Source organism: Monodon monoceros, unplaced genomic scaffold (genome assembly GCF_005190385.1).
Source record: "Monodon monoceros isolate NGI ecotype Baffin Bay Population unplaced genomic scaffold, NGI_Narwhal_1 Super_Scaffold_12, whole genome shotgun sequence".
In the NCBI taxonomy this organism is placed as follows: domain Eukaryota; kingdom Metazoa; phylum Chordata; class Mammalia; order Artiodactyla; family Monodontidae; genus Monodon; species Monodon monoceros.
The window spans coordinates 125,226,000-125,251,326 of record NW_021703768.1 but is presented as its reverse complement, the minus strand read 5'-3'; the positions used below and the strand labels follow the sequence as shown (position 1 = coordinate 125,251,326).

The window sequence follows — 25,327 nt, the reverse complement described above, 5'->3', positions numbered from 1 at the left end:
AGAAGTCTCTTGGTTGCCCCATTTATAAGGTTAAATTGAATGAGGTGCCTTCTAGTTCTAAAATGTTAGGCCTAGGACCAGCCAGCTATGCTATGCTGACACCGGCAATAGCCCTATTAGTATAAGAATTCCTCCAGAGAGTCTTGAAGTTTGGAGGCAGATTCTTAAAGATGTGGGGCTTCAAGATCAAAGACCTAAACTTTTTGGGGTTTTGAAAGGCTCTGCAGTAGCTTCAGAAGGTCTTGATGTAGTAACTATAAACTCCATCTGGGCAGACCTTGTGTCTGGCATAGAACAGGGAGACATACATGTTTGTGTGGGCAGCCAAGTAGTTAGTAAATTATTTATTTAGTCCACTAGCTTACAGCCCTGAGCTGCAGGCTGCACACTGACTTGGCTGACTTGGCTGCCAGAGAGGAGATTCAGATGGAGAATGAGGGGGTTTGCCCGAGGGAGCCCTTGGTTTCTTTGCACAGGATTCAGGTAAGGGAAAAATGGTGCTTGCAACTTGGAGGCAGACTTTCTGGTCTTCAGTGACAATTACAGTCGGCAGACGGCTGTCAGTGGAACCTCAGATTCCCTTTCCAACCGCCTGTTTAGAGCCTGGCCTACAGAGCATTAGCTACAGAACAGAGTGGGTCTTTTCTCAGGGAGTTTGCACTGATAAGGACCCAAGCCACAGATAGTGAACTGGAATATCAGGGATTACCACCCAAATCAAAAATAAATTTTTTTCCTAAAATTTAAGTTGTTTAAAATTCTATTATAATATTTGCTTATGGTAAAAAAAAATTAAACCAGTACTGAAGGTTATAGTTGAAAAATAAAGGTCTTATTGCAACCTCCCTTTCCCTAAGACTCTAGAAGTAACTACTTAAAGATTTTTAAATATCCATCAAGAAATATTCTATACATATGAAAGATTATATATGATACATATCCTCTATATTAAATATATGTTAGGTATATATAATTTGCACATTTTTAGTTACTTAAATGGGATTATGATAGAAGCTCTGTTACATAATATACTCTCATGTTACTTTTTTCATTTAAAAATATCACTATGAAATGTTGATCCAGCATTTTATTCTACTATAGGAGCCCTTCTGATGTACGGGGTACTGTGGTAGATGGTGGGGAATTTAATGGTTAGGAAAACAATTTTCAAAAGAACTGTCCAAAAATGGAGCAGTCTACCCTATGTAGATGAGAGAGTGTTATCATTACAAGTATTCAAGTAGAGGCTGGTTACTCAGGACTCTTATAGAAGAATGCCCCGAATTGAGCTTTTTATAATAGCTTTATTGAGATGTAATCATATAGCATAAAATTGTCTTTTAAATATACAGTTCAGTGATCTTTAGCATATTCACAGAGTTTTGTAACCATTACCACTATCTAATTTCAGAACATTTTCATGGCTCCCAAAAGAAACCCTATACCCATTAGTAGTCACTTCTCATTAACCCACCCCTACGTAGCCTGGCAACCACTAATCTACTTTCTGTCTCTATGGATGTGCCAATTCTGAACATTTCATATAAATGGAATCATACAAGATACGGCCTTTTGTGACTGGCTTCTTTCACTTTGGGTAATGTTTTCAAGGTTTATCCATGTTGTCACATGTATCAGTACTTCATTCCTTTTTATTGCTGAGCATTAGTCTGTTGTGTGGATATATCACGTTTACTTATCTAGTCATAAGTTGAAAGACATTTGAGTTGTTGCAACTTTGTGGCTATTATGATTAATGCTGCTGTGTACATTCCTGAACAAGTTTTTGTGTGAATGTATTTTTCCATGTATGTACCTAGGAGTGGAATTTCAGGGTCATATGGTAACTCTGTAGTTAAACTTCTGGAGAACTGCCAAAGTAGCTGCACCATTTTGCATTCCTTTGAGCAAAGTATGAGAGCGCCAATGTCTCCACATTCTTGCTAATACTTGTTATTGTGTGTCTTTTTTATTTTAGCCATCCTGTTAGGTATGAAGTGATATCTCATTGTGGGTTTGATTTACTTTCCCTAATGACTAAGATGTTGACCTTCATTTCATGTGCTTACTGGTCATTTGTATATCTTTGGAGAAATGTCTCTTTAAATTCTTTGCCCCGTTTTTGTGTTGTTTGTCGTTTAATTTTTGAGCTGTAAGAGTTCTTTATGTATTCTGGTAAAAATCTCTTATCAGATATATGATTTGCAAATATTTTCTCCCAATCCATATGTTTTCTTTTCACTTCCTAGATGGCATCTTTTGAAGCACAAGTGTTTTTAATTTTGATGAAGTTCAGTTTATCTATTTTTTTAATCGTTGCCTAATCTAAGGCCACAAAAATTTACCTCTTTGTTTCCCTCTAAGCGGTTTGTCATTTTAGCCCTTACATTTGGGTCAATCAGCTGTTTTGAGTTAATTTTTGATTATGGTGTGAGATAGGGGTCCAGTTTGATTCTTTTGTGTGAATATCCAGTTGCCCAAGTACCACGTTTTGAAAAAATTATTTTTCCCCATTGAATGTTTTCAGCACCCTTGTTTAAAATCAGTCGACCATAAACGTAAGGGTTTATTTCTGGGTGCTAAATTCTATTCCATATATCTATATGTCTGGCCTATGCCCGACTACACTATTGTGTTTATTATTGCTTCATGGTAAGTTTTAAATTGGGAAGTGTGAGTCTCCCAAACTTGTTATTCTTTTTCAAGGTTGTTTTGGCTATTTTGGGTCCCTTGCCTTTCCATATGAAATTTAGCGTCAGCTTTCAATTTCTGCAAAGAAGCCAGCTGGGATTTTGATAGGGATAATGTTGAATCTGTAGATCAATTTGGGTAATATTGCCATCCTAACAGCATCATGCCTTCCAATTCATGAACCTGGAATGTCTTTTCATTTATTTAGGCATGCTTTAACCCCTTTCAACAGTGTGTTGTAGTTTTAGAATATTATTTTTGCACTCCTTTTGTTAAATATTCTGAAGTAGTTTTTGATGCTATTGTAAATGGAATTGTCTTCTGAATTTCACTTTCAGATTGTTCATTGACTGTATAGAAATACAGCTGATTTTTATATGTATTCTTTTTATTTCTGTAATTATTTCTGTTAGTAGTAATGTCACCACTTTAGTTCATAGTCTTTTATCGTATTTTTCTTGACCAGACTAACAAAAGCTTTTAAAGGAACCAACCTTTGATTTTATTGATTTTCTCCATTGTTTTTCTATTCTCTACATCTTTTTTTCTGATTTAATATTTATTATTTTTCTTAATTGTGCTTGCTTTGGTTTTACCTTGCTCTTTTTTTTTCAAGTGTCGTAAGGTAGAATGTTAGGTTATTGATTCGAGATCTTTCTTCTTCTTTAATATAAATATTTACAGCTACACGTTTCTCTCTGATCACTGCTTTCACTCCATTTACTCCAGTTTTGGTGTGTTGTATTTCTGTTTTCATTCATCTCAAAGTATTTTCTAATAGCCCTTGTGATTTCTTCTTTGACCCCTTGGTTATTTAGGAGTGTGTTTGTTTAAGTTTCACATATTTGTGAATTTCCCAAATTTCCTTTTGTTATCAATTTCTGATATCATTCAGTTGTGGTGGGAGAACATACTTTGTATGATTTCCTTTTAAATTTATTGAGAAAGGCTTACCATATGGTCTATTCTGGAGGATGTTCCATGTGCACTTGAGAGGAATGTGTATCTGCCATTATTTGCATTGTTTTTAGAGATGTCTGTTAGGTCTAATTGATTTATAGCTAAAGTCTTCTATTTCCTTTTGTTCTCATGTCTAGTTGTTCATCCATTATTGAAAGTGGGGCATTTAAATCTCCAATTATTGTGGTTGAATTGTCTATTTCTCCCTTCAAGTGTGTCAGCTTTTTCTTCATGTACTTTGAGGCTCTATTTTTAGATGCCTTGTTTTTCTAATTGTTATGTCTTCCGAATGGAATGACTCTTTTATCATTATAAACTTTTCTTTATTGTCTTTCGTGGCAATTTTGTTATTTTTATCTGATATTAGTATAGCCATTCAAGGTCTTGTTGGATGGTGTATCCAAAAGTTTTCCATACTTTTTAAATCTGTTTGTGTCTTTCAAACTAAAGTGTATCTCTTGTAGACAGCATACAGTTGAGTCATATTTTTTGTTATTGTTGTTTTATTGTTTGTTTTTAAAAATCCATTCTGCCAATCTCTTTTGAGTGGAGTGGTCAATCCATTTACACTTGATGTAATTACTGGTAAGGTGGGATTCATGTCTGCCTGTTTTGCTATTTGTTTTCTATGTTTCTTATATCTTTTGAAAATTCTTCCTTCTCTTCTTTCTTTTGTGTTAAATAGATATTTTCTGTTGTTCCATTTTAAATTTGTCATTTCTTTTACTATGTTTCTTTCAGCTCTTTTCTTAGTGGTTACCCTGGGGATTATAATTAACATCTTAATTAATAACAACCTCAGGGGTTTCCTTGGCATGCACACAGTTTTATACTTGTGTGGTCTTTTAGATTCCTGGGATTACGTTGGAGCTTTTCAAAGCCCCCAGTAGACATTTCATTTCCCAGCTTTTCCTTTTGTTTTTTATTTTTTGTCAGCTTATTGTTTGCTCCAAATGTTTTCACCACCTCAGACAGCAGCAATGTTAAACAATTGCTGCTGATCTTTTTGGACAGACATCTCAGGGAAAAGATTGTTTTATACTGAGCGATCTCTGAGTTAGTTTATATATAACAAGCCCTGTGAGTGGAGGCTTTCAGTGAACTTCCAAGCAGGTAAAATAGTGACAATTCCCTGGGGATAGAATGCTGGGGAATTCCACACTCATTGTGCTCTTTTCAGTGGCGCCAGGCTGCTTGTTTTCCCAGCTACCATGGTTGAGAGGCTTTTAGTTTTTAAGGCTGTCACAGAGCCGGGGAGAGAAGATGTCTCTAGAGCAACTTAAAAAGCAGCAAAAGTCACTATTCTTAAGGAGATTCAGCTGTTGTTCTTGGGCAACCACTCCTTGAATGGTTGCAAGCCTTTTGTTAATTTCCAGAGTTCTGAAAAGTTGGTTGTGACAATTTTTTCCCAGGTTCTCATCGCTCTTGTGGGGGATTGATTTTCGGAGATCCTTAGTTCATCATTCTGGAAGTTGATCCAGATTAGGATTTTTTAATCCTAGTATTCTATAATTCTAATATCTGAGATTCGTATTTGTATAATTGGGAGGAAATAAACATCCACTTTTCCTCCTTTCCCACTAATATGAGCAATACTAAGAGGAAGATGGGAAGTACCTTAGGTGTCAGAGGAAGCCTCTGCAAACATGAGGTGGTTATCCCTTTTCAGGATGCTCAGTTCAGCAAGGAGAACTGCTATTAATGCTATGTTTATTTAGCATGTATAAATCACCTACTCCTACAAAGCCTTCGTGAAAAAAAATAACAAAGACCAGCTAACAGATGTAGATTAACAGGTGTTTCCATGTACCTGGAGGTGGTTACTGTAATTTTGCTCTAAGCTTCCTGGTAGCTGAGGTAAAAGGGGAAAAACCATAGGAGGCTCCCACTGTCTGATAAAAGAATATAAACAAATGTATCTGTTGGAGCAGGTTTGTTCCTGGCACTGATTTCTAGGAGAAATTTATTAAGTGGGTTTTGATGTAATGGACACATTTTTTCAACTAAACTACCCCCATGGGATTTCCATTCTCACAAAGCTCAAAGCCATAGCAGGCAAAGGCAGGAAGCGTTCATGGGCGAGATGACAGGCATCTGCAGGGGCAGGTTTGGAGGGAGAGGAAAGAACACTTTCAGCTGCGGGTTGGCGCGTCTGTCAGGGAAAACTTCATAAAGGTGATAGCATTTAAAGATGCCCTGGAGGGATAGGAAAGATTTTGAAAAGTGGGGAAGGGTAATACCATTTTGGGCCAAGGGAATAGCCATAGCAATGGAAAGGTGAGGATACATTTGAAAGATATTCCGTGGGTTTCACAGACTGAGTTTGATGTTTCTCTGGGTATAGGTACTAAAGGAGAGAGAGGACTACAGCCTATCCCCCAGGAGGGGATATGGAGGTTGGATGGGGGTACGGGGTTGCAGTGGGCCTCTGGACTGGCACAGTCAGCATCCGTATTGAAAATGATGGTCATAATAGTAACAGAAGGCATTCAATGAGCATGCACTGATTACCAAGCAGTGTGCAATCTCAGGATGACCATACGAGGGAGAAAGAGTCATAGAAATTGAGAACTAGACATTTCTCCAAAGAAGATATACAGACTGCCATGAAACACATGAAAGAATGCTCAACATCATTAATCATTAGAGAAATGCAAATCAAAACTACAATGAGATATCATCTCACACCAGTCAGAATGGCCATCGTCAAAAAATCTAGAAACTATAAATGCTAGAGAGGGTGTGGAGGAAAGGGAACACTCTTGCACTGCTGGTGGGAATGTGAATTGGTACAGCTACTATGGAGAACAGTATGGAGGTTCCTTAAAAAACTAAAATTAGAACTACCATATGACCCAGTAATCCCATTACTGGGCATATACCCTGAGAAAACCTTAATTCAAAGAGAGTCATGTATCAAAATGTTCATTGCAGCTCTATTTACAATAGCCCGGAGATGGAAACAACCTAAGTGTCCATCATCGGATGAATGGATAAAGAAGATGTGGCACATATATACAATGGAATATTACTCAGCTATAAAAATAAATGAAACTGAGCTATTTGTAATGAGGTGGATGGACCTAGAGTCTGTCATACAGAGTGAAGTAAGTCAGAAAGAGAAAGACAAATACTGTATGCTAACACATATATATGGAATTTAAGAAGAAAAAAAAGTCATGAAGTACCTAGGGGTAAGACAGGAATAAAGACACAGACCTACTAGAGAATGGACTTGAGGATATGAGGAGGGGGAAGGGTAAACTGTGACAAAGCGAGAGAGTGACATGGACATATATACACTACCAAACGTAAGGTAGATAGCTAGTGGAAAGCAGCCACGTAGCACAGGGAGATCAGCTTGGTGCTTTGTGACCACCTAGAGGGGTGGGATAGGGAGGGTGGGAGGGAGGGAGACGCAAGAGGGAAGAGATATGGGAACATATGTGTATGTATAACTGATTCACTTTGTTATAAAGCAGAAACTAACACACCATTGTAAAGCAATTATACTCCAATAAAGATGTAAAAAAAAAAAATAGTAACTTGCATGAAGCCACACAGCAGAGCTTGATACCCAATCTGTGTCTAGAACAAGAGTCAGCACACTAATAAAAACTCAGATAGGAAATGTTTTAGGCTGTCTGTCCATGTGGTCTCTCTCACTACTCTGTTCTGCAGTTGTAGTGTGAAAACAGCCACAGATAATATATAAATGAATGTGGCTGTGTTCCCATAAGACTTTGTTTACAAAAGCAGGTGGAAGGCTGGATTTGGCTCATGGGCCATAGTTTGCCAACCCTTGGCCTAGAGTGCTTGTCCTTAACTACTCTGTATGTATTCTGCCTGCTCAGCCAATAATTTTCACCCTCAATAAGCAGTAGGTGTAGATGACGGTATGGTGAAACCTCTCAGAATTGTATGGATGAGAATGGCCTCATTTGTCTTCTGCTCTGACCTCTGCCTGCTATGGAGAGTCCAGACTGCTTATATATACTACCTGCCTCACTGGTATTAGCGCAGATCCCTGAATCCTTAATTTAAGGTGGTTTTCACCACCCATTACTGCTTTTTTACTTATTTATATTCCTCCTATTTGAAAGGTTTTCTGTAGGTTTTAGTGATGGTGGATAGTAAGGGAGGGCAAGTAGATGGTGGCAACTTTGGCTCAGCCTTCAGGATTTTGTCTTGGGACACTTTGCTGTCCCTCTGTTCAGTACCTTCTGAGTCTTGCTTTCTCTGCCTTCAGGGTGATGACTACAGAATTTAGTTTGATGAAGTTTTTCAATCCTCAATGAGAAAGGTCTTTAGGGGGTCTTGTCTTCTGTCCCCAGGTGACACAATACAGACTGTACTCTAGAATGTCTATAGACTCAGTTCTAGAGCTGAACCAGGTGGGGTCCATGAGAACTTTGTGGCTCTATTGGATAGATTCAACAGATACTTGCTGAACATCTACTATGGTCCAGGCACTGTGCTAAAAGCTGGACAAATGAGATATAGTCCCTGAGCTCACAATGCTTATCATCTAGTTCAGGAAGTAGATATTATATACATAATCGCCAGAGGTATCACATAAATTGCGCTAAGTGCCACAGAGGGTGTGCATATTATTTTTTAGAAAGAAATGCCTTGCATGCAACAGGTCTTTGCAAAATAATGATTCTTTGCATGTGACTACGACAGTAGCCTATAAGTCCTTATTCCTGGCTTTTATTCTTATCCTGTGCATCTTACTTCTGTGGAACTGAAAAAAAAATGCTTCAATGTTTGGTTTTCAGTACAGTTAATATGACTAATCCCTAACATGTTTAGAATCATAAACAAGGAAAGAATTGCTTTTGCTGACACGTTCTCGTTTGATCACAAGGCTAGGATGTACCGCACCACCCAATTTTTGCCGATGGGGTGCTTTGTTCAGGGTGTGAGGTAGCTTATGTCCTTCAAAATTTTGAAGTTGTTAAAGTGGTAAAATAAGCAAAACCTTCCCACAAGCTGATTTCTGAGCCAGAAATTGAGCACTGCTTGAGGGTTTGTAGGGGGCTGTGGAGTCCATTCTCAGGGTTAGATCCTGGGATTTAGATCTCAGGGTTTATTACCTGGTCTGTGTTACTTACCCTTCAAAGCCTTATTTTTCCCATTTGTAAATAGATATGATAATAGTACTGCTCTCTTAGTGGTGTTGTGATGATTAAATGAAATTAGGCATGTAAAGCCCCTAGCACATGCTAAGTGGTCAATAAATGTTAAGTAACATTTGCTGTCATTGCTGTTATTACAAGACAAAACAGCAGAGAGCTCAACATAAAACTTTAGAAATGAGCAGTGCAAACATGGACATGTTTTTAAAAACGCACTGGGTTTCCTTATGTACGAAATGGGCTAAGAACTCTCATGGCTTGGGGTTTCTGTGAGGAGTAAATGAGAGAATGTGTACTGAAAGTTTGTATCGCAGCACCTGGCCCAGGGTCAGCCCCTTGTGAGTGGCAATTCTCATTATGCAAACAGGATAAGACCAGTTAGTGGAGGCTGGGCTCTGGCCAGAGGTCAAACATTCATCCAGGCAGGGCAGGGATCTGGAAAACCGCAGCAGGGGTTGGTAAGAGGAAGTCTGGGAATGCAGGTGTATTGAGGTCACCTCACCACAGGCTCATGGCTGATGTCCACACAGGAAGGAAGAAACAAGGACTCAGCCACAGAGATTGAACTTTGGGGGCAGGAAAAATGAGAAAAAGAGAAAACTGAGGGTTTGAGAGGAGAGGAGATACCATGCCAGGGCCCAGGCGTAGCTGGCTGGGAATGCATGAGACTTCAGATCAAGACTGAATTCATGCTGTTCCATCAGCCGTGCTCCTTACTTCTTTGATTTGGGAGCTGAGCCCACACCTAGAGCCTGCAGGTGGTGGCTGGAGGAATTGGGGTGCTGGGACATTCCAGGCCAAGCTAGTGGCTTATCTGGTGGGTGATATAGTGACAGATATAAACACACGGGGTGGTGAATGGTGATAGGAAACAACCGAGGAAGCTGGAGACCACTTCCCAATTCTAGACCACAAGGCATTTGTCTTTTATTGGAGTCATGGATCAGGTATAAGACTTAGTGGAGGCAGTGGTCTTTGGAAAACCCATGCACGTAGAGTCTTTTTTTTTATATACATTTATTTTATTATTTTTGGCTACATTGGGTCTTTGTTGCTGCGCATGGGCTTTCTCTAGTTGTGGCGAGCAGGGGCTACTCTTCTTTGCGTTGCGCAGGCTTCTCATTGCCGTGGCATCTCTTGTTGCGGAGCACGGGCTCTAGGCACATGGGCTTCAGTAGTTGTAGCACATGGGCTCAGTAGTTGTGGCTGGCAGGCTCAGTAGTTGTGGCACACAGGCTTAGTTGCTCCATGGCATGTGGGACCTTCCCGGACCAGGGCACGAACCTGCATTGGCAGGCGGATTCCTAACCAGTGCGCCACCAGGGAAGCCCGCACATAGAGTCTTGATAGTGCAATGTGAGCATCTGGGTCTCTGTAAGTCCTGCCTTCCCCCATGGGGTGTTTCCTGGAGAGGAATACTGACCTCCTCTCTTCCACAGTCATAGTGAGCTCAGAGAGAAAAATTCTAAGATCGTAATGCCTGTTCTGTGAGTTGGCTTCTCTGTGATAACCCAAATCTTGCTCCCTGGGGGTCTGGAGGAAACAACCATAGCCCAGGGGTCTCCCAGGACAGCAAATGGTAGTAAACAAAAACAGAGCAGGAAATAGGATCAGGATGAGATGTATGGCTCCTCTCTTCATTAACTCTTCCAGTGGGAGTAGGGAGAGCAGTAGAGGCCAGGCCTGCAGAACCTGTTAGCCCTGCTGGGCATTTGGTGGACATGGAGTGGGTGAGAGAAGGACAGGGCTTCCTATAGTAAAGGAGGTCTGTGGTTATCAGGCCAAGGAGGTTGGTGACCACCTCAGCACAGTGTGCAGCTTCTCAGCTCACAGCACAGTCTGAGCAGCAAGTCTGACATTCTGATTCTTGACAGAGGGTGGCCAGTGCCCATCGTTGATGTCAATAAATATCATGTCAAGAGCAGGGCAATAGGGAAAACTAGAGGTCTTTCTTCTCAGGACTTACAAGGGCCAAATGCCTGGCACTTTCTACAGAAGGCTAATAGCTGCCTCATTGCCAAGATGAATCAGGGCCTCATTAGTCACAAGCAATGCTTGTTTCCATCACTGTGCACAAGGGGGCCTGGGGGCTGGGTTGCCCATCATGAGATGGTAGCCATGTTTGATGAGGACCTCCTAACTGTTTACAGACTTGAGGGGTGACGGTCAGTGTTTCTAGAAGGATTTGCATGGTTTGGTGCAGTGGTTCTCAAACTTCAATGCACAGGAGCATAACCTGGGTGTGTCTAAGAAATTCAGATTCCTGGCTGGTTACCATGATGATTCTGATTCAGTCAGTCTGAGGGAGCTCTGGGAGTCTGTGTTTTTAATAAGCTCCACAGGTAATGCTGGTGCAGGTGGGCCATGAATCACAGTGTGAGGAATATGGGTATTGTGGGACGAGTCCTGGACTGGGACTCAGAAGAGCAGAGTTCTGGCCTTTGATTGTCCCCCAGTGTAGTGTGCAACCTTGTGCAAGTCACCTCCCATCTCTGGGCCTGTTTTCTCTGTAGAAAAAGAAGAGAGTCTCAACCCAAGCTGCACAATAGAGTCACAATAGTAACTAATAAGGAGCTTTGACAAAATGCTGGTGCCTGAGCTAGAGTGTCCCAGTCTAGCATGACAGGTCAACACATTGGGGTGACTTCGCCTGTGTATGCATATTTAAAGGGTTTCCAGATGATTCTAATTACTGCTGGAGTTGAGAACTACTATCTAGGTGATGCCCAGGGCTGATTCTTATTCTGGAATTCTGAACCTGTTCAACACTGCATTACCTATGCCTCATTTCTTCATTAATTCCTGACATGGAGCAAGAGTTTTCTACATAAACAACTTCCAGATAATTAAAGAGTACTCTGTTAAGCACCAAAACTTTCACCCTTCTTTGATTTCTCTTCTTATACAAACATCAAAATCTTTTTGACGATTTAAAGTTACCACTATGGGACTTCCCTGCTGGCGCAGTGGTTAGGAATCCGCCTGCCAATGGAGGCGACACGGGTTCGATCCCTGGTCCAGGAAGATCCCACATGCCACGGAGCAGCTAAGCCCGTGCGCCATACCTACTGAGCCTGTGCTCTAGAGCCCGTGAGCCACAACTACTGAAGCCTGTGCTCCCTAGGGCCCACACACTGCAACTACTGAAGCCCGCATGCTCTAGGGCCTGCGTGCCGCAACTACTGAGCCCGCGTGCTGCAACTACTGAAGCCTGTGTGCTGCAACTACTGAAGCTTGTGTGCCTAGAGCCCACACTCTGCAACAAGAGAAGCCACCGCAATGAGAAGCCCGTGCACCGCAACGAAGAGTAGTCCCCGCTCGCCACAACCAGAGAAAGCCCGTGCGCAGCAATGAAGACCCAGCGTGGCCAAAAATAAAGTAAAATAAAAAATAAATAAATAAAGTTACCACTGTGGTCATTCTTTTGTGATTTATTCAATAAATATGCATTTGGCATCCACTGTGTTAGGGTCTTATGAAAAAATGTTATAGAGTAGTCAAAAATTGGGTGGACCATGGGCCAGTAATAATAAAAATGATAACTAACATTTAAACATTCATCAAGTGCTTACTCTATGGTAGGCACTGTTCTAAGCACTCTATCTCATTTAATCCTCACAACCATCCTCTGAGGCAGGTACAGTTTATCCCCATCTTACAGATGGGAAAACCAAGTCGCAGAGAGATTCTGTACTTTCTCAAGTTCTCACAGCTGGTCTAGGCAGATCCAAGATTCAGATCAGTCCTCCATCTCTCTGTGTGTTCTGAAATAATGTTGTTCCCCTGCCCCTCAGTCTCTCTGTGTGTTCTGAAACAATGTTGTTCCCCTGCCAGAGCTTCAGTTTCCTCCTGTGCAGAGTGAGTCTGGGCCCCTTTGAACCCTCATACCTTACGAGTCCATGTCCACCCCCAGGTCCCTTAGGAGGTCCCTCACCTGCATCAAGGAGAGCCTGCGTATCTTCGTTGACCTGGGGGAGAGAGACAAGGCTGCTGAGGCCTGGCTTGGGGCTGGGCGACTCCACTACCTCATGCAGGAAGACGAGCTGGTGGAGCTGTACCTGCAGGTAGGCCTCCTGCAGAGCTTATCTGCTGACCTGGGCCATGCGGGGAGGCAGCTGTACCCTCCAAAGTGATCAGCTAGAACTAGGGAGAGGTGATGTCCTCGTCAAGCCCTTGGAGGGACAGTCAACTCTGGGCTGCTCCCTGAACCCAAGATGGAAACCAAGGTGGTCTGGCAGGCTGAACACAAGCAGCAAAGGGCCAGTCCCCGAGTCCCATATGCATGTGTGAGCTCGCAAAGAACATGGTGGGAGACTCGTTCATCTGTCATGTCAGTTTTATCCATTTTTCCAAAACTTGACACACACCTTGACTTCAGGGTTTTGCTGCAGTTTGAGGGAAGGTTGACATGTATGTGGTATTAACATTATTGTTCTTTTATGATTTTTTAGTTTGCATATCTTTAATATCTGAGATATAACATAGTATAGTGATTAAGTACCTGGGCTTTAAAAAAGATAGGTGTGGAATCAAATCACAGGGCCATTGATTATGAACCGTGTGACTTTGGGCTTGCTACGTGAGCTCTCTGGGCCTCAGTTTCTTCATGGCTGGACCTGTCTCTAATAAAGATTAGGTATAACATTTGCATAGTAAACATATGCATATAAACATTAACTAAGTGCTTGGGACCTAGTAAATGCTTAATAAATGGTATCTCATCATCATCATTATATGTACAATACTGACACAATGGTATATAAGATTTGCTCCATCAAAAATATGCCTGTTATCTTTTTTTCCTTCCCATTTCTCGTTTTCTCCCCTCTTACTCCCCCTTACTCTATTACTTACAATCGCACAAATTCACTTCCACCGAGACTTAATAATGGTTGTATAGCATTGATTGAAGCCTTACTATGCATGGGAGACTTTGCTAAACGCTTCACGTGCTTGATATAGTTTAATCCTCATTACAAATGCAGCAGGAGTCTCTACTGAAATTCCCATTTTACAGATGACACTCAAGGAGGCTGAGTAATTTGCCTAAAGTGATACAACTAGTAAGTGGTTAAAACTGCACACCAGCAGTGTGACTTAAAGCTTTTACTTGCAGACTCTATTCTGCCTTGGGATTTTAGAGCTGGAAGAATTATCAGAGAGCAGACAATTCAGTCTTGCCTTTCTGTCTCCGGGAGACAAATGTCCAGAGGGAGCTATTGGGGTTGTTCATTGCTTGGTGGCAGAACTCCTGACTCTAGGATTCCATCTCACTGCTTCTATCTTTGTGTAGCAGCATATGCAATAAAAATAACTGAGGGATATTGCCCCAGTAATTCACTGTCCAGAACTGGTCCCAGGCACCCACAACCCTAGACTGCCACCTGACTTGATCTGCAGTTATTCCCACTGAGGTGAATAATTTCTACCTAAGGATATTTGAGGTCCTGTGGCTGTGCTGCAGATGTTGTGGTACATTTTCTACTTTCTCATCACATTTTGTTTAGGTGCAAATGTGAAGTAGCTTGTTCAAGATAAAGGGGTCATAGGGGCCAGGATAAGGGTAATGGGCTGAAAGATACTAGCATTTGTTTGCCACTAACTATTGATGTAAACTTGAAAGCTCCTTATTCTCAGCCTCAGTTTCTCCCTCTAGGAACTGTAGGTGTTGGATGAGATCACTTTTTCCAAATTTCAGTCATTTACACATCAAGTTTATAGTTTTGCCATATCCAGGTACCTCTGTACCATTATTTACTTATTTTTCTTTGACTCAACTTCAAATCAACTTAGCTTTTTACACTAAACAATGCTATCTAAAAGCAGAGGTTTTGAATATGATTAATCTTTTTTTCTGAAACACATTAAAATAAATACTTAACTATTACAAGATGTTTGTGTGCTGCTGAAAACCATTTCTAGGGCCACCAAAGTAATCTCTCATAGCATGGTGGGGAAATGCTGGACTAGTGAATCTTACTAGCCTTATGAGTGTAAAGACAATTTAGGGTTCAGGGAACTTTAGCAGAGGGTTAAGCTAGATGGTCAGGATCTCATTCTTGCCAGTCCTGTGGACATTTGGAAAGTCCTTCTCTCTGCCTTTGACAGCAGTCTCTGTCCCACTCAGGCAGCCATCCAGAAAGCCCTGAAGTCAGAGGAGCCCTCCCTGGCTCTCAGGCTCTACGAGGAAGCAGGTGATGTGTTCTTCAATGGGACCCGCCACAGGCATCGTGCGGTGGAGTATTACCGAGTAAGTTGTGGGCTGCACAGTCAGCAGTAAACCTAGCTAGGTTCTGGCACAAACATGGGCAGGGCCACTTGGACTTCGCCTGGCATCCCCTTCCCCTGTCTTGCTGGTATTTGTCTTCCCTTCCTCATCCAATGCCCACAGGCTCTCCCTGTCTTCAGTCTAGCAGGCTCTCAAAGAAGGAGCTGATAAACTCTGTCATTCTCAGGCTTGATAAATAAAGTATCTTTCCTGACAGAATATATCATAATAATTACAACTTTTGGGTGCATAGTACTTTACAGTTGGTAGCACACTTTTATGTTGACCAGAATGTTTCTATGTACATGGTATGGTGGGAGATGATTGGTCCATGGGTGAGCACTTGCTTTACTATGTTTTCATTAAGTATGCATTAGAATATATTTAAAAAATTAAAGATGTATAATACCAGTTCATCAAACCTATGCTATCACAGATATTATTGCAAAGAATGAGGCAAGAAGTAGAAGACAGTTGATTTAAGAAATAATACTAATTAAATAAATGTCCAGATGTTAAGCAGATATGTGAAGAATCATAGTTGTTCGTCACTGACTGAAGTTTGGGAAAACTCATTATCTTATTTGATCTTAATATTTCACTTATTCGGATACTTATTCATTCGCTTGTTCAATTGTTTATTCAGTCATCAAACATTCATCAAGACCCAGTATGTGCCAGGCACTGAGCTAGGGGTGAACAAGAAACATGTCCCTGACTATTGAGGTGCTCTTGGTCATATGCATTTTATAGATGAGAAAACTAAGGCTCAGAGAGATGAAGTGACCTGCCCAAAGTTCTATCATAATAAAAATAATAGAAATGACTATTTACTGGGGACTCTCAGACACTATGCACATACTCCACGTATGTACTTTGTAGATTAGCACTGTGGGCGCTAAGGGAACGTGTAGCTGGCGGGTGAGTAACTTCTCATGTGACCTTGAGGAAAGTCATCATCCCTTTCCTGCTGTCAGTTTCAGGGAGCCTGATGACCTCTAGTTCTTCCACCTCTGAGGTCCGGGCAGAGCAACCAAGAGCAAGGACCAGGAGAGCGAGTTGAGAAAAGCCGTGCATGGAAGGTGCCATCTCCCCCTTGGGTTTAGTCACTGCCATCCCTCAACCCCTGGCAGTAGGATGCAGTATAGCCTCCTAGAGTATGGTATGTGCCAATGATTCTCAGGTAGACTAAGGTTCCTTGTGCCTCTGTTCTCAGGCTGGGGCTGTTCCCTTAGCAAGGAGGATGAAGGCAGTGAAAACCGAGCTCCGGATTTTCAACAAGCTGACAGAGCTGCAGATCAGCCTGGAAGGCTATGAGAAGGCTTTGGAATTTGCCACCTTGGCGGCCAGACTCAGCACAGTCGCAGGTTGGTGGTCCTAATTGTCCAGGGTATTGAATGGGAGGGGGTAACACTCCCTAAGGAGGGACAACAAAGTTGTAAGCGCATAGGCTCTGGAGTCAGACTCTGTGGGTTCAAATTCCAGGTCGAAGTGTCAGGGAGCCCCCAGTTAAGCAAGCTACTTAACATCTATAAACCTCAAGTTTGTCATTGGCAAATCAGGATTAAAAATGGCACCCACAGCATGCAGTTGTTATGAAGACCGATGATAATACAGGTAAAACCCATAGCACAGTGCTTGGTACATAATAAGTCCTTGATAAGTGTTACCTGTGCACACTAATTATTATATTATAGTTGGTATTATTGGTATTATTCTGAGTCCCGGGTAAATGGTATTTTATCCTATGCACAGGCAATGCCCCATTACAAAAGCACTGTGCCTTAACTTTTTAATTAGTTAATTATTAGTCAAGTACACATTTTCTTATGGAATTGAAATGTAAATGAAGGTCAGATTCCTGTTAACCTAACTCCCTCAGTAGCCGAAATACTTGTATTTACAACAAAAGCTAATGAGAAACAATGTAAGTCATTAAAACAGAAAAAAAAGAGGCAGAATGAAAAAAGATAAACTCATCTTGAATGTTGGTGCTTGAGGAAAAGCAGGTTTTATTAGAGGAGGATTGATTAGATGTAAAGGCAAATGGAGTCTTCTGTGATAATTCTAGAAGGGACCTCTGGGCATTCTCAAGGGCATGAGATGTGGATGGTACTGGACTTTATTGTATTTAATTGCACTTCAGAGCTCTCTCTCTTTTCCTACCTCTCCCTTTACTGCAGAAAACCTTATTTGTGCAACTGTCTGCTAATCTCAGGAAGACCTTGGGGGCCCAGGCAGCTCCCTCTGGAGCATTCTTTGTCCTTCCTTGGACAGAAGCTGAAAGGAGGCTATATCCACCATTTCATGTGATTCCCTGTGACTGGACTTTTCCATATCAGAGGGTTGGATTTTCTCTTTTAGCTTTGGCTTTTGGCTCATTGAAGCCTAAAAGCGATGTTTTTAGATTGCATCAAATAGCCACCTTGCAAATACTCCAAAAACACAATTGGAAGCATTTGTTCTCTTTAAATGCTACTTTGTGTTAAAGGAGTTACTTATTGAAACAAGAAATCCACCCAAAACCAGAACAAGTCAAAGATCCCTTAGACACCAAGATTCTAAAGCATGAGTTAAAAGTGAATGGATCTCTGTAGCTTATTTGAGACTGAAAGCTGGTGAAGGGTAGGGGGTGACTAGGGGCTGCTGATGACAGCCCCAGAGAAGAACTCGGAAGAGAGAGACTTTCATGTGGAGAAAACATTTGTTATATGAAGTTATTCATTGTCAGAAATTCTTAGCTACTCCATCGAGCTAGTCTTGTCACCATTCCCATCACAGAGATTTGGAAATAATTATTTCCCAGAATTCTGAGTTACAGTGACATCCACAATGAAAAAATGTTCCTCAGGAATTGTCCCAGGAAACCTTGTCCAGAACACATACTCCACTTAGTCACTCTCACAGATCCCTGTGTTTTCTTTTGTAGCACTTATCACAGGTGTAATCTTACCTTTGTGGGATTATTTAAGGAATGTCTGTGTCCTGTGAGACAGTAAGCCTCATGTGGGCAGGACTTCTGCTTTGTTTGCTATGTCCCAAGCTCCGTCCCTGATACCTAGTAGATCTTCAAAGAATTGTACAGAATGAATGAGTGAACTAATGATGCAAAGTGTTGGCTTCAGGATATCTCTCTCAGTCTTCCAATTTCTAGGAGATCAGAGGCAGGAGCTGGTGGCCTTCCACCGTCTGGCGACTGTGTACTATTCCCTGCACATGTACGAGATGGCTGAGGACTGCTACCTGAAGACTCTGTCGCTCTGTCCACCCTGGTTGCAGAGCCCCAAGGAGGCCTTATACTATGCCAAGGTGTATTATCGCCTGGGCCAACTCACCTTCTACCAGCTGAAGGTAAGAGCCAGGCTTCCAAGGTCATCTGAGAGCTACAGTCCAACTATATTCTTTCCTCACCCTGAGCCTTCAGGGTAAAGTTGAGAGGGGTAAGATGGGGAGTGTTGTCTCATAGGGTGGGGAGTGGCTCCTCTGGGAATGCAATGACTCTTTTCACTTAGCCCCCTTGGAGACCTCAAAGAGGCTCCCATCTCTGCTGAGGAGACAGGCCCTAGTTCTTCTCTTTCCTTGCCCTGCTGTGACTTCTGGGCCCACTTCATCTGTCAGGCACTATGGGAACATTGGTCTAGTGCCTGTGAGCTCCTCTAGGACCTATGAAAATATATGAGACCCAAAACAATGCATGAGACCCCCAAACAAAAGAACTATAAGCTCCAAAATTAAAATCAAAATTAATTCTTAACTGTATGTCTAAAAATGTTATAGATTAATTAGTCAATTGCAACTCACTTCTTATAAAGTTGTATAAACTATTTTAGGAGAAATCTAGGTACGTGTTAACATGTTTGAGATAATAACATGCAGGGTCTTAGAATGTAAGTAAGCCTAGGTCCTAAGAAGACCATAGCCCTGACTCTCCTGTTTGCTCTGCTGGAGTTGAATCCAGAACTTATTTTTCCAGCCACTTCTAGAACTGTGTGTGTGGTCTGTAATTCTCAGTTACAATTCTGGCCCTTGAACCTTGTCCCTGGGCACTGGCTGCCCTTACCAGAGGTCTCTGTCTGCTCCAGCACAATGCTTAATCTCTTCATACAGTGGCTTCTGAGTCACTCCTGTGTTTGGCCCCCAGGGGACCCTTAGGGCAGCTCTGTTGTCTTTTTCTTATTTGCCAGAGTGTTTCTGGCCTAAATTTATTATTGACTGATGAGGGTTAACGGGAACCAGTCATCCCTTTTTGAGTCTCACCGGAGGAACCACCTGTTCTGCATCCCAACCATTAGGGAGGGACGATGGGGTAGTGAAGGACTCCCCCACAGTGAGCTTGCCTTTGTCCCACAGCTCCCAGGAAGTGGGACAATGTATGTGTGATCTGATTGCATCAACTGAGGGCTCTAGGGATTTCAAGGGAAAGAGCTCAACTCAAAGTAGCTTAAGCAAAGCAGGAGATTTTATTGGCTCAAGGAACAAGGAAGTTCAGGTATAAGTTTAATTTCAGGTAGTTCTGGATGCTGGTACTCAAATGTCATCATGGATTTCCCCACCTCTCTCTGTATCTCTTGGCTCTGAATGTTTCTGCTTCTCTCTGTTTCTTGGCCTCTTCTCCTCCAGTTATTGACAGGCTCAAGCACCCATCTAAAAGGGTGAGCAACCATTTTCTCTGTTAGATCACACTTAAAAGGTCCCAGAGAGTGACTTGGGACAGGTCAGCTTGAGTCATTTTCACATACCTGAAGCTCTGTGCCCAGGGTGATGCTGCTTCATGATTGTCTGAGCTTGGGTAAGGTGCCATCCCTGTGCCTGAGGAGGAGGGCCGCCAGGGTTAGCACTGTCACAGAACTGCATTGGAGTTGGTAGGAGGAATTCCCCCAAGGAACCAGGAGAAGAGGGTGGGAAAGGATGTCAGGCAGACAAAAGCTAGTGTTCTTAGTTTTTCCTGCACTGCCTCTTAGCCTTTCCTGGAAATGTCTGCTAATGCTATCTCTTCTCTGCCCCCATGCTGGGGGTTAGGATGCCCACGATGCCACTGAATACTTCCGGCTGGCCCTGGCTGCAGCAGTCCTGCTGGGTGACGAGGAGCTGCAGGACATCATTAGGACCAGGCTGGACCACATCTGCCAGAGCCCCCTCTGGCATAGCAGCCCCTCTGGGCGCTCCTCAGAGAGGGCACGGTGGCTGAGTGGCGGGGGCCTGGCCCTCTGAGGACAGCTGTCCCATCTCTGACCAGTTGCATGGTCAGAAGCTACCTCTCTGCTCTAGGCTGTTAATCTGGGGGCGGGGTTCAAGTCATCACCTGGCCCAGCCTCTCATCTCAGAATGGGAAGAGCATAGTCCAGAGGGAGAGGGCTCATTCCAGGTCACACAAGGCATGGACGGTGGAGCAGGGATTAGGGGTCCTGGCTTTGTGTCTAGAACCTATCCAGTAGACTGTGGCCCTTCCACACATACAGACCATGAAATGCACTTTCTAGACACACAGTTCTAGAGAAAATGAGACCCCTGCCCCTAGAAAAGCTGTCTCCTTCCCTCAGGGAAGAAATCAGGCATTGCACTGGAGAGAAGACCAGCCCATTGGACTTTGTTCCCTTCACTGACTTTTCTCAGGGAAAGACCCCTCCCCTTGCCAGCAGAGAAACTAGTCACTTGTTTTTTTTCTCTATTCAACCGAGAGGGGGTGCCACTCCTCCTGTCACGGGGACTGGCAGGAGGGAATTCACCATGCTATTAGCTCAAAAGACACAGTCTCAGAATGGCCAGGTGGAATGCACGGGAGGTGAGGTCTGATGTGGAGGCACCATCTCCATCCTGCCCCAAGGCTCTGCTCCCTCATAACCTCCCATAAACCCAGGAGAAGGCTCCGAAGCGTCAAAGCCTAAAATTGAGCACTAAGGAAGTTATGACGTAAATTACATGTAAATAGTGTATATTATTAAATATTGCTCATTTACATTCATTCACACATTTGTCTCCTTAATAAGATGAAAACTAGTTATTTTTGCATATTTTATTAATTATCTATGAGTCACTAGGTCCGGCCCACACAGATAGCGAGGGCATTACCAAGGGTGTGGATGCCAGGAGGTGGGGAGAAGCTGCCTACCACAGTATATGAGTCCCTTGATGACGGAATCAGGAATTTGCTAAGGCAGTGAGCTCCAAGTATGGTCCACTGACTGGCTGGGCCAGCAACATCAGCGTCACCTCTGAGATTGTTTGAAATGCGAATTTCAGGCTCCACCTAAGACCTCTGAAGCACAGTCTCTGGGGCCAAGGATCCCTGGCTTTACCCTGTTTTCCAGGTGATTCTAATGCACACTGAAGCACAAGAAGCACTCCTCTGGAACCATGGTTCTCAGAGAATGTGAAAAAGAATCACCTGGGGAACTTGCAGAAAATGAACTTTCTGGTTACCCCAGTAATTCTGATTCAGTAGGCCTGGGAGACACCCCAGGAACATGCATTATTAACGAGCATCTCGAATGACCCTGATGCTGGTGGTTCACTCTTGCTCGGAAATGTGGACACATGTAAGAGCTAGCTATAGGGATCGCCATCTGACCCCCAACAGCTTAGATTTACTGTTAAGACCCTCTGCCTTTACTTTCTATCTCCTTGGAGCAACCAGATGATTGGTGGTGTGGTGGGGTGGGATGGGGGTGGTGAGTTGAGTCAATAGTGCACCTTCTAGTCACCAATGCTGTGTACATACTGGTACATCTTATTTTCTCTTAGGAGCTTGGTTGGTTGGTAGAATGCTCTCTACTCTAGAGTATTCTTCACCAGAAAGGAAATGAAGTGACTTAGCCCACTACCACGTAAGATAGATGTGGTTTTGCTCCCACCACAAACCATAAAATCCCCAAGGGAGGGATGTTGAAGATGAGTCTAACCTCCCATGCAGAGTCCTTTCAACAACATTCCTGGGAGACCGACGGGGCACATGCATGCCAGAATGGTTAACAAATCTCGTGCTTGCAGAAGGCTTGCTTGGCTCTGGGACCCATGCCATGAACTATTCCCCATTTGTCTCAGGTTACAGACCCTCTCCCTTTTCCTGACTGACCTATTACTCTCCTCTGGCCAGATGCCAATTTCTGTCCCTCTGATAGTGTGGTTCCTATAACTGGTATTGGCTGGTGGGTGGAGAGTAAAGAGGGTCATTACCATACTTAATGTGATTTAATGTTTTATTTTTACATTAAGATTTTTCTTCTCCCCATCAGCTACATCTTACCGTTGGCTCACATTGAGCTTATCATTTGAAGTCTCTTCTCACATGAGTTTCTGTTTGGCCAGATATTTCTCAATTTTTACAAGTATACATATATATATGTATATATATATACACACACACGTAAATACATATACATATATACACATAAATCTATACATGTATGTATCTGTACATGTATATCTATACATAAATACATATATACACATAAATACCTACACACATATATCTTACATGTATGTATCTATACATGTGTATCTATACATAATACACATATATACATAAATACCTACACACATATATCTATACATGTATGTATCTATACACGTATATATATACAAAAGTATATATACACATAAATACCTACACACACATATATCTATACATGTATATATATTTAGGTTAAGGGCATTATATCTACCCATTTTATACTTCATTGGGAAATTTGGTTAGACTTTTCTGATTCTGTGTACTTTTTAAAATTGAATTACAGTTGATTTACAATGTTGTGTTAATTTCTGCTGTACAGCAAAGTGATTCAGTTACACATACATATTCTTTTAAAACCTCTTTTCCATTATGGTTTATCACAGGATATTGAATACAGTTCCCTGTGCTGCACAGTAGGACCTTGTTGTTTATCCATTCTGTATATAGTGGTTTGCTTCTGCTAACTCCAAACTCTCAATCCACCCCTCTCCGAACCCCTCCCCCTTGGCAACCACAAGTCTGTTCTCTATGTCTGTGAGTCTGTTTCTGTTTTCTAGGTAGGTTCATTTGTGTCATATTTTAGATTCCACATATAAGCGATGATATCATATGGTATTTGTCTTTCTCTGAGTCCATCCATGTTGCTGCAAATGACATTATTTCATTCGTTTTTATGGCTGAGTAGTATTCCATTGTGTATATATACCACATCTTCTTTATCCATTCATCTGTTGCTGCACATTTAAGTTGTTTCCATGTCTTGGCTATTGTGAATAGTGCTGCTATGAACATAGGGGTGCAGGTATCTTTTTGAATTGTAGTTTTGTTTCGATGTATGCCCAAGAATGGGATTGCTGGATCATACAGGAACTCTATTTTTAGTTTTTTAAGGAACCTCCCTACTGTTTTCCATGGTAGCTACACCAACTTAGATTCCCACCAACTGTGTAGGAGGGTTCCCTTTTCTCCACACCCTCTCTAGCATTTGTTATTTGTAGACTTTTTAATGATGGCCATTCTGCCTGGTATGAGGTGGTACCTCATTGTAGTTTTGATTTGCATTTCTCTAATAATTAGCTATGATGAGCATCTTTTCACATGCCTCTTGGCACCTGTATGTCTTCTTTGGAGAAATGTCTATTTAGGTCTTCTGCCCATTTTTCGATTGGGTTGGCTGTTTTTTTGTTGTTGAGTTGTATGAGCTATTTGTATATTTTGGAAATTTAGCCCTTGTCAGTCACATCATTTGAAAATACTTTCTCCCAGTCTGTAGGTTGTTTTTTGTTTTCTTTCTCATTGCCTTTGCTGTACAAAAGCTCGTCAGTTTGATTAGGTCCCATTTTGTTTATTTTTGCTTTTATTTCTATTGCCTTGGGAGACTGACTGAGAAAGCATTGGTACGATTTATGTCAGAGAATGTTTTGCCTGTGTTTTCTTCTAGGAGTTTTATGGTGTCATGTCTTATATTTAAGTCTTTAAGGCATTTTGAGTTTATTTTTGTGTGTGCGAAGGTGTGTTCTAACTTCATTGATTTCCACGCAGCTGTCCAACTTTCCCAACACCACTTACTGAAGAGACTGTATTTTTTTCTATTGTATATTCTTGCCTCCTTTGTAAAAGATTAATTGACTGTAGGTGTGTGGGTTTATTTCTGGGCTGTCTATTCTGTTCCGTTGATCCATGTCTGTTTTTGTGCCAGTACCACACTGTTTCGATTACTGTAGCTTTCTAGTATTGCCTGAAGTCTGGGAGGATTATGTCTCCTGCTTTTGTTCTTTTTCCTCAGGATTGCTTTGGCAATTCTGGGTCCTTTATGGTTCCATATAAATTTTAGGATCGTTTGTTCTAGTTATGTGAAAAATGTCATGGGTAAACTGATAGGGATCTCATGAAATCTGTAGGTTGCTTTGGGTAGTATGGCCATTTTAACAATATTAATTCTTCCAATCCCAGAGCGTGGGATATCTTTCCATTTCTTTCTGATTCTGTGCACTTTGGTTTACCTGTAAATCTGGTAAATTTGCCCTTAACCAGGTCAGTTATAAAAATGTTCAGCACATTTCCAAAGACAAGGATAAGGCTATTTTTTAAAATGAGAAAAACATTGTGTTGTATCATTGAAATGACTACATCCTGTATGCAAATTACTCTGCTGAAATATTCTTTAAAAGTGTCTGAAAATTCCGTTTTAAAAATGTGGAGAGGGCTTCCCTGGTGGCGCAGTGGTTGAGAGTCTGCCTGCCGATGCAGGGGACACGGGTTTGTGCCCCGGTCCGGGAAGATCCCACATGCCGCGGAGCGGCTGGGCCCGTGAGCCATGGCCGCTGAGCCTGCGCGTCCGGAGCCTGTGCTCCGCAACGGGAGAGGCCACAACAGTGAGAGGCCCGCGTACCGCAAAAAAAAAAAAAAATGTGGTGAATTGTTCCTCCTGGAATCATGTTGATGCTGTTTTTCTGATCCGCAGAGAGTGAGTGAAGTGTTTGGGCCTGGTTTCTATTTAAACAGGTTTTATTATTCATAGGTGGTAGCCAAAGATGAATCAGTTACCCTCTTTTATCCTAATCCTCCCCCAAAACTTAGTGGCCTGCCTGGCTTCTGGCTCCTTGCATCTAATCTAAATAAAGAACAAGGAGGGAATTACAACATTGTGCAAAACATGTAACATGTTTTATCAGCTTTCAGTTACATTACTTCCCTATTCAACTGAGCTAATGCTTTGAAATCTAATATTGCTTTTATCCTTTTCTTATTTGCTTTTGCATTATTTAAGATGTCTTTATATTGTGTGTGTGTTTGCTTGTGCTTTGTAAGTAAAAT

The 25,327-nt window shown here is 42.0% G+C and overlaps 1 protein-coding gene across 1 annotated transcript in view; it reads left to right on the top strand.

Moving 5' to 3' along the window:
* SH3TC2 (SH3 domain and tetratricopeptide repeats 2) overlaps window positions 1-21,020 on the top strand; it is a 64,165-nt gene extending 43,145 nt beyond the window's left edge. The window contains exons 13-17 of the mRNA XM_029217752.1: window positions 12,706-12,856; window positions 14,920-15,042; window positions 16,277-16,427; window positions 18,215-18,411; window positions 20,080-21,020. Of these exons, the coding sequence (XP_029073585.1) occupies window positions 12,706-12,856; window positions 14,920-15,042; window positions 16,277-16,427; window positions 18,215-18,411; window positions 20,080-20,271 (814 nt within the window). The 3' untranslated portion in view covers window positions 20,272-21,020. The remainder of the gene's footprint in view (window positions 1-12,705; window positions 12,857-14,919; window positions 15,043-16,276; window positions 16,428-18,214; window positions 18,412-20,079) is intronic.
* Window positions 21,021-25,327: the final 4,307 nt, after the last annotated feature.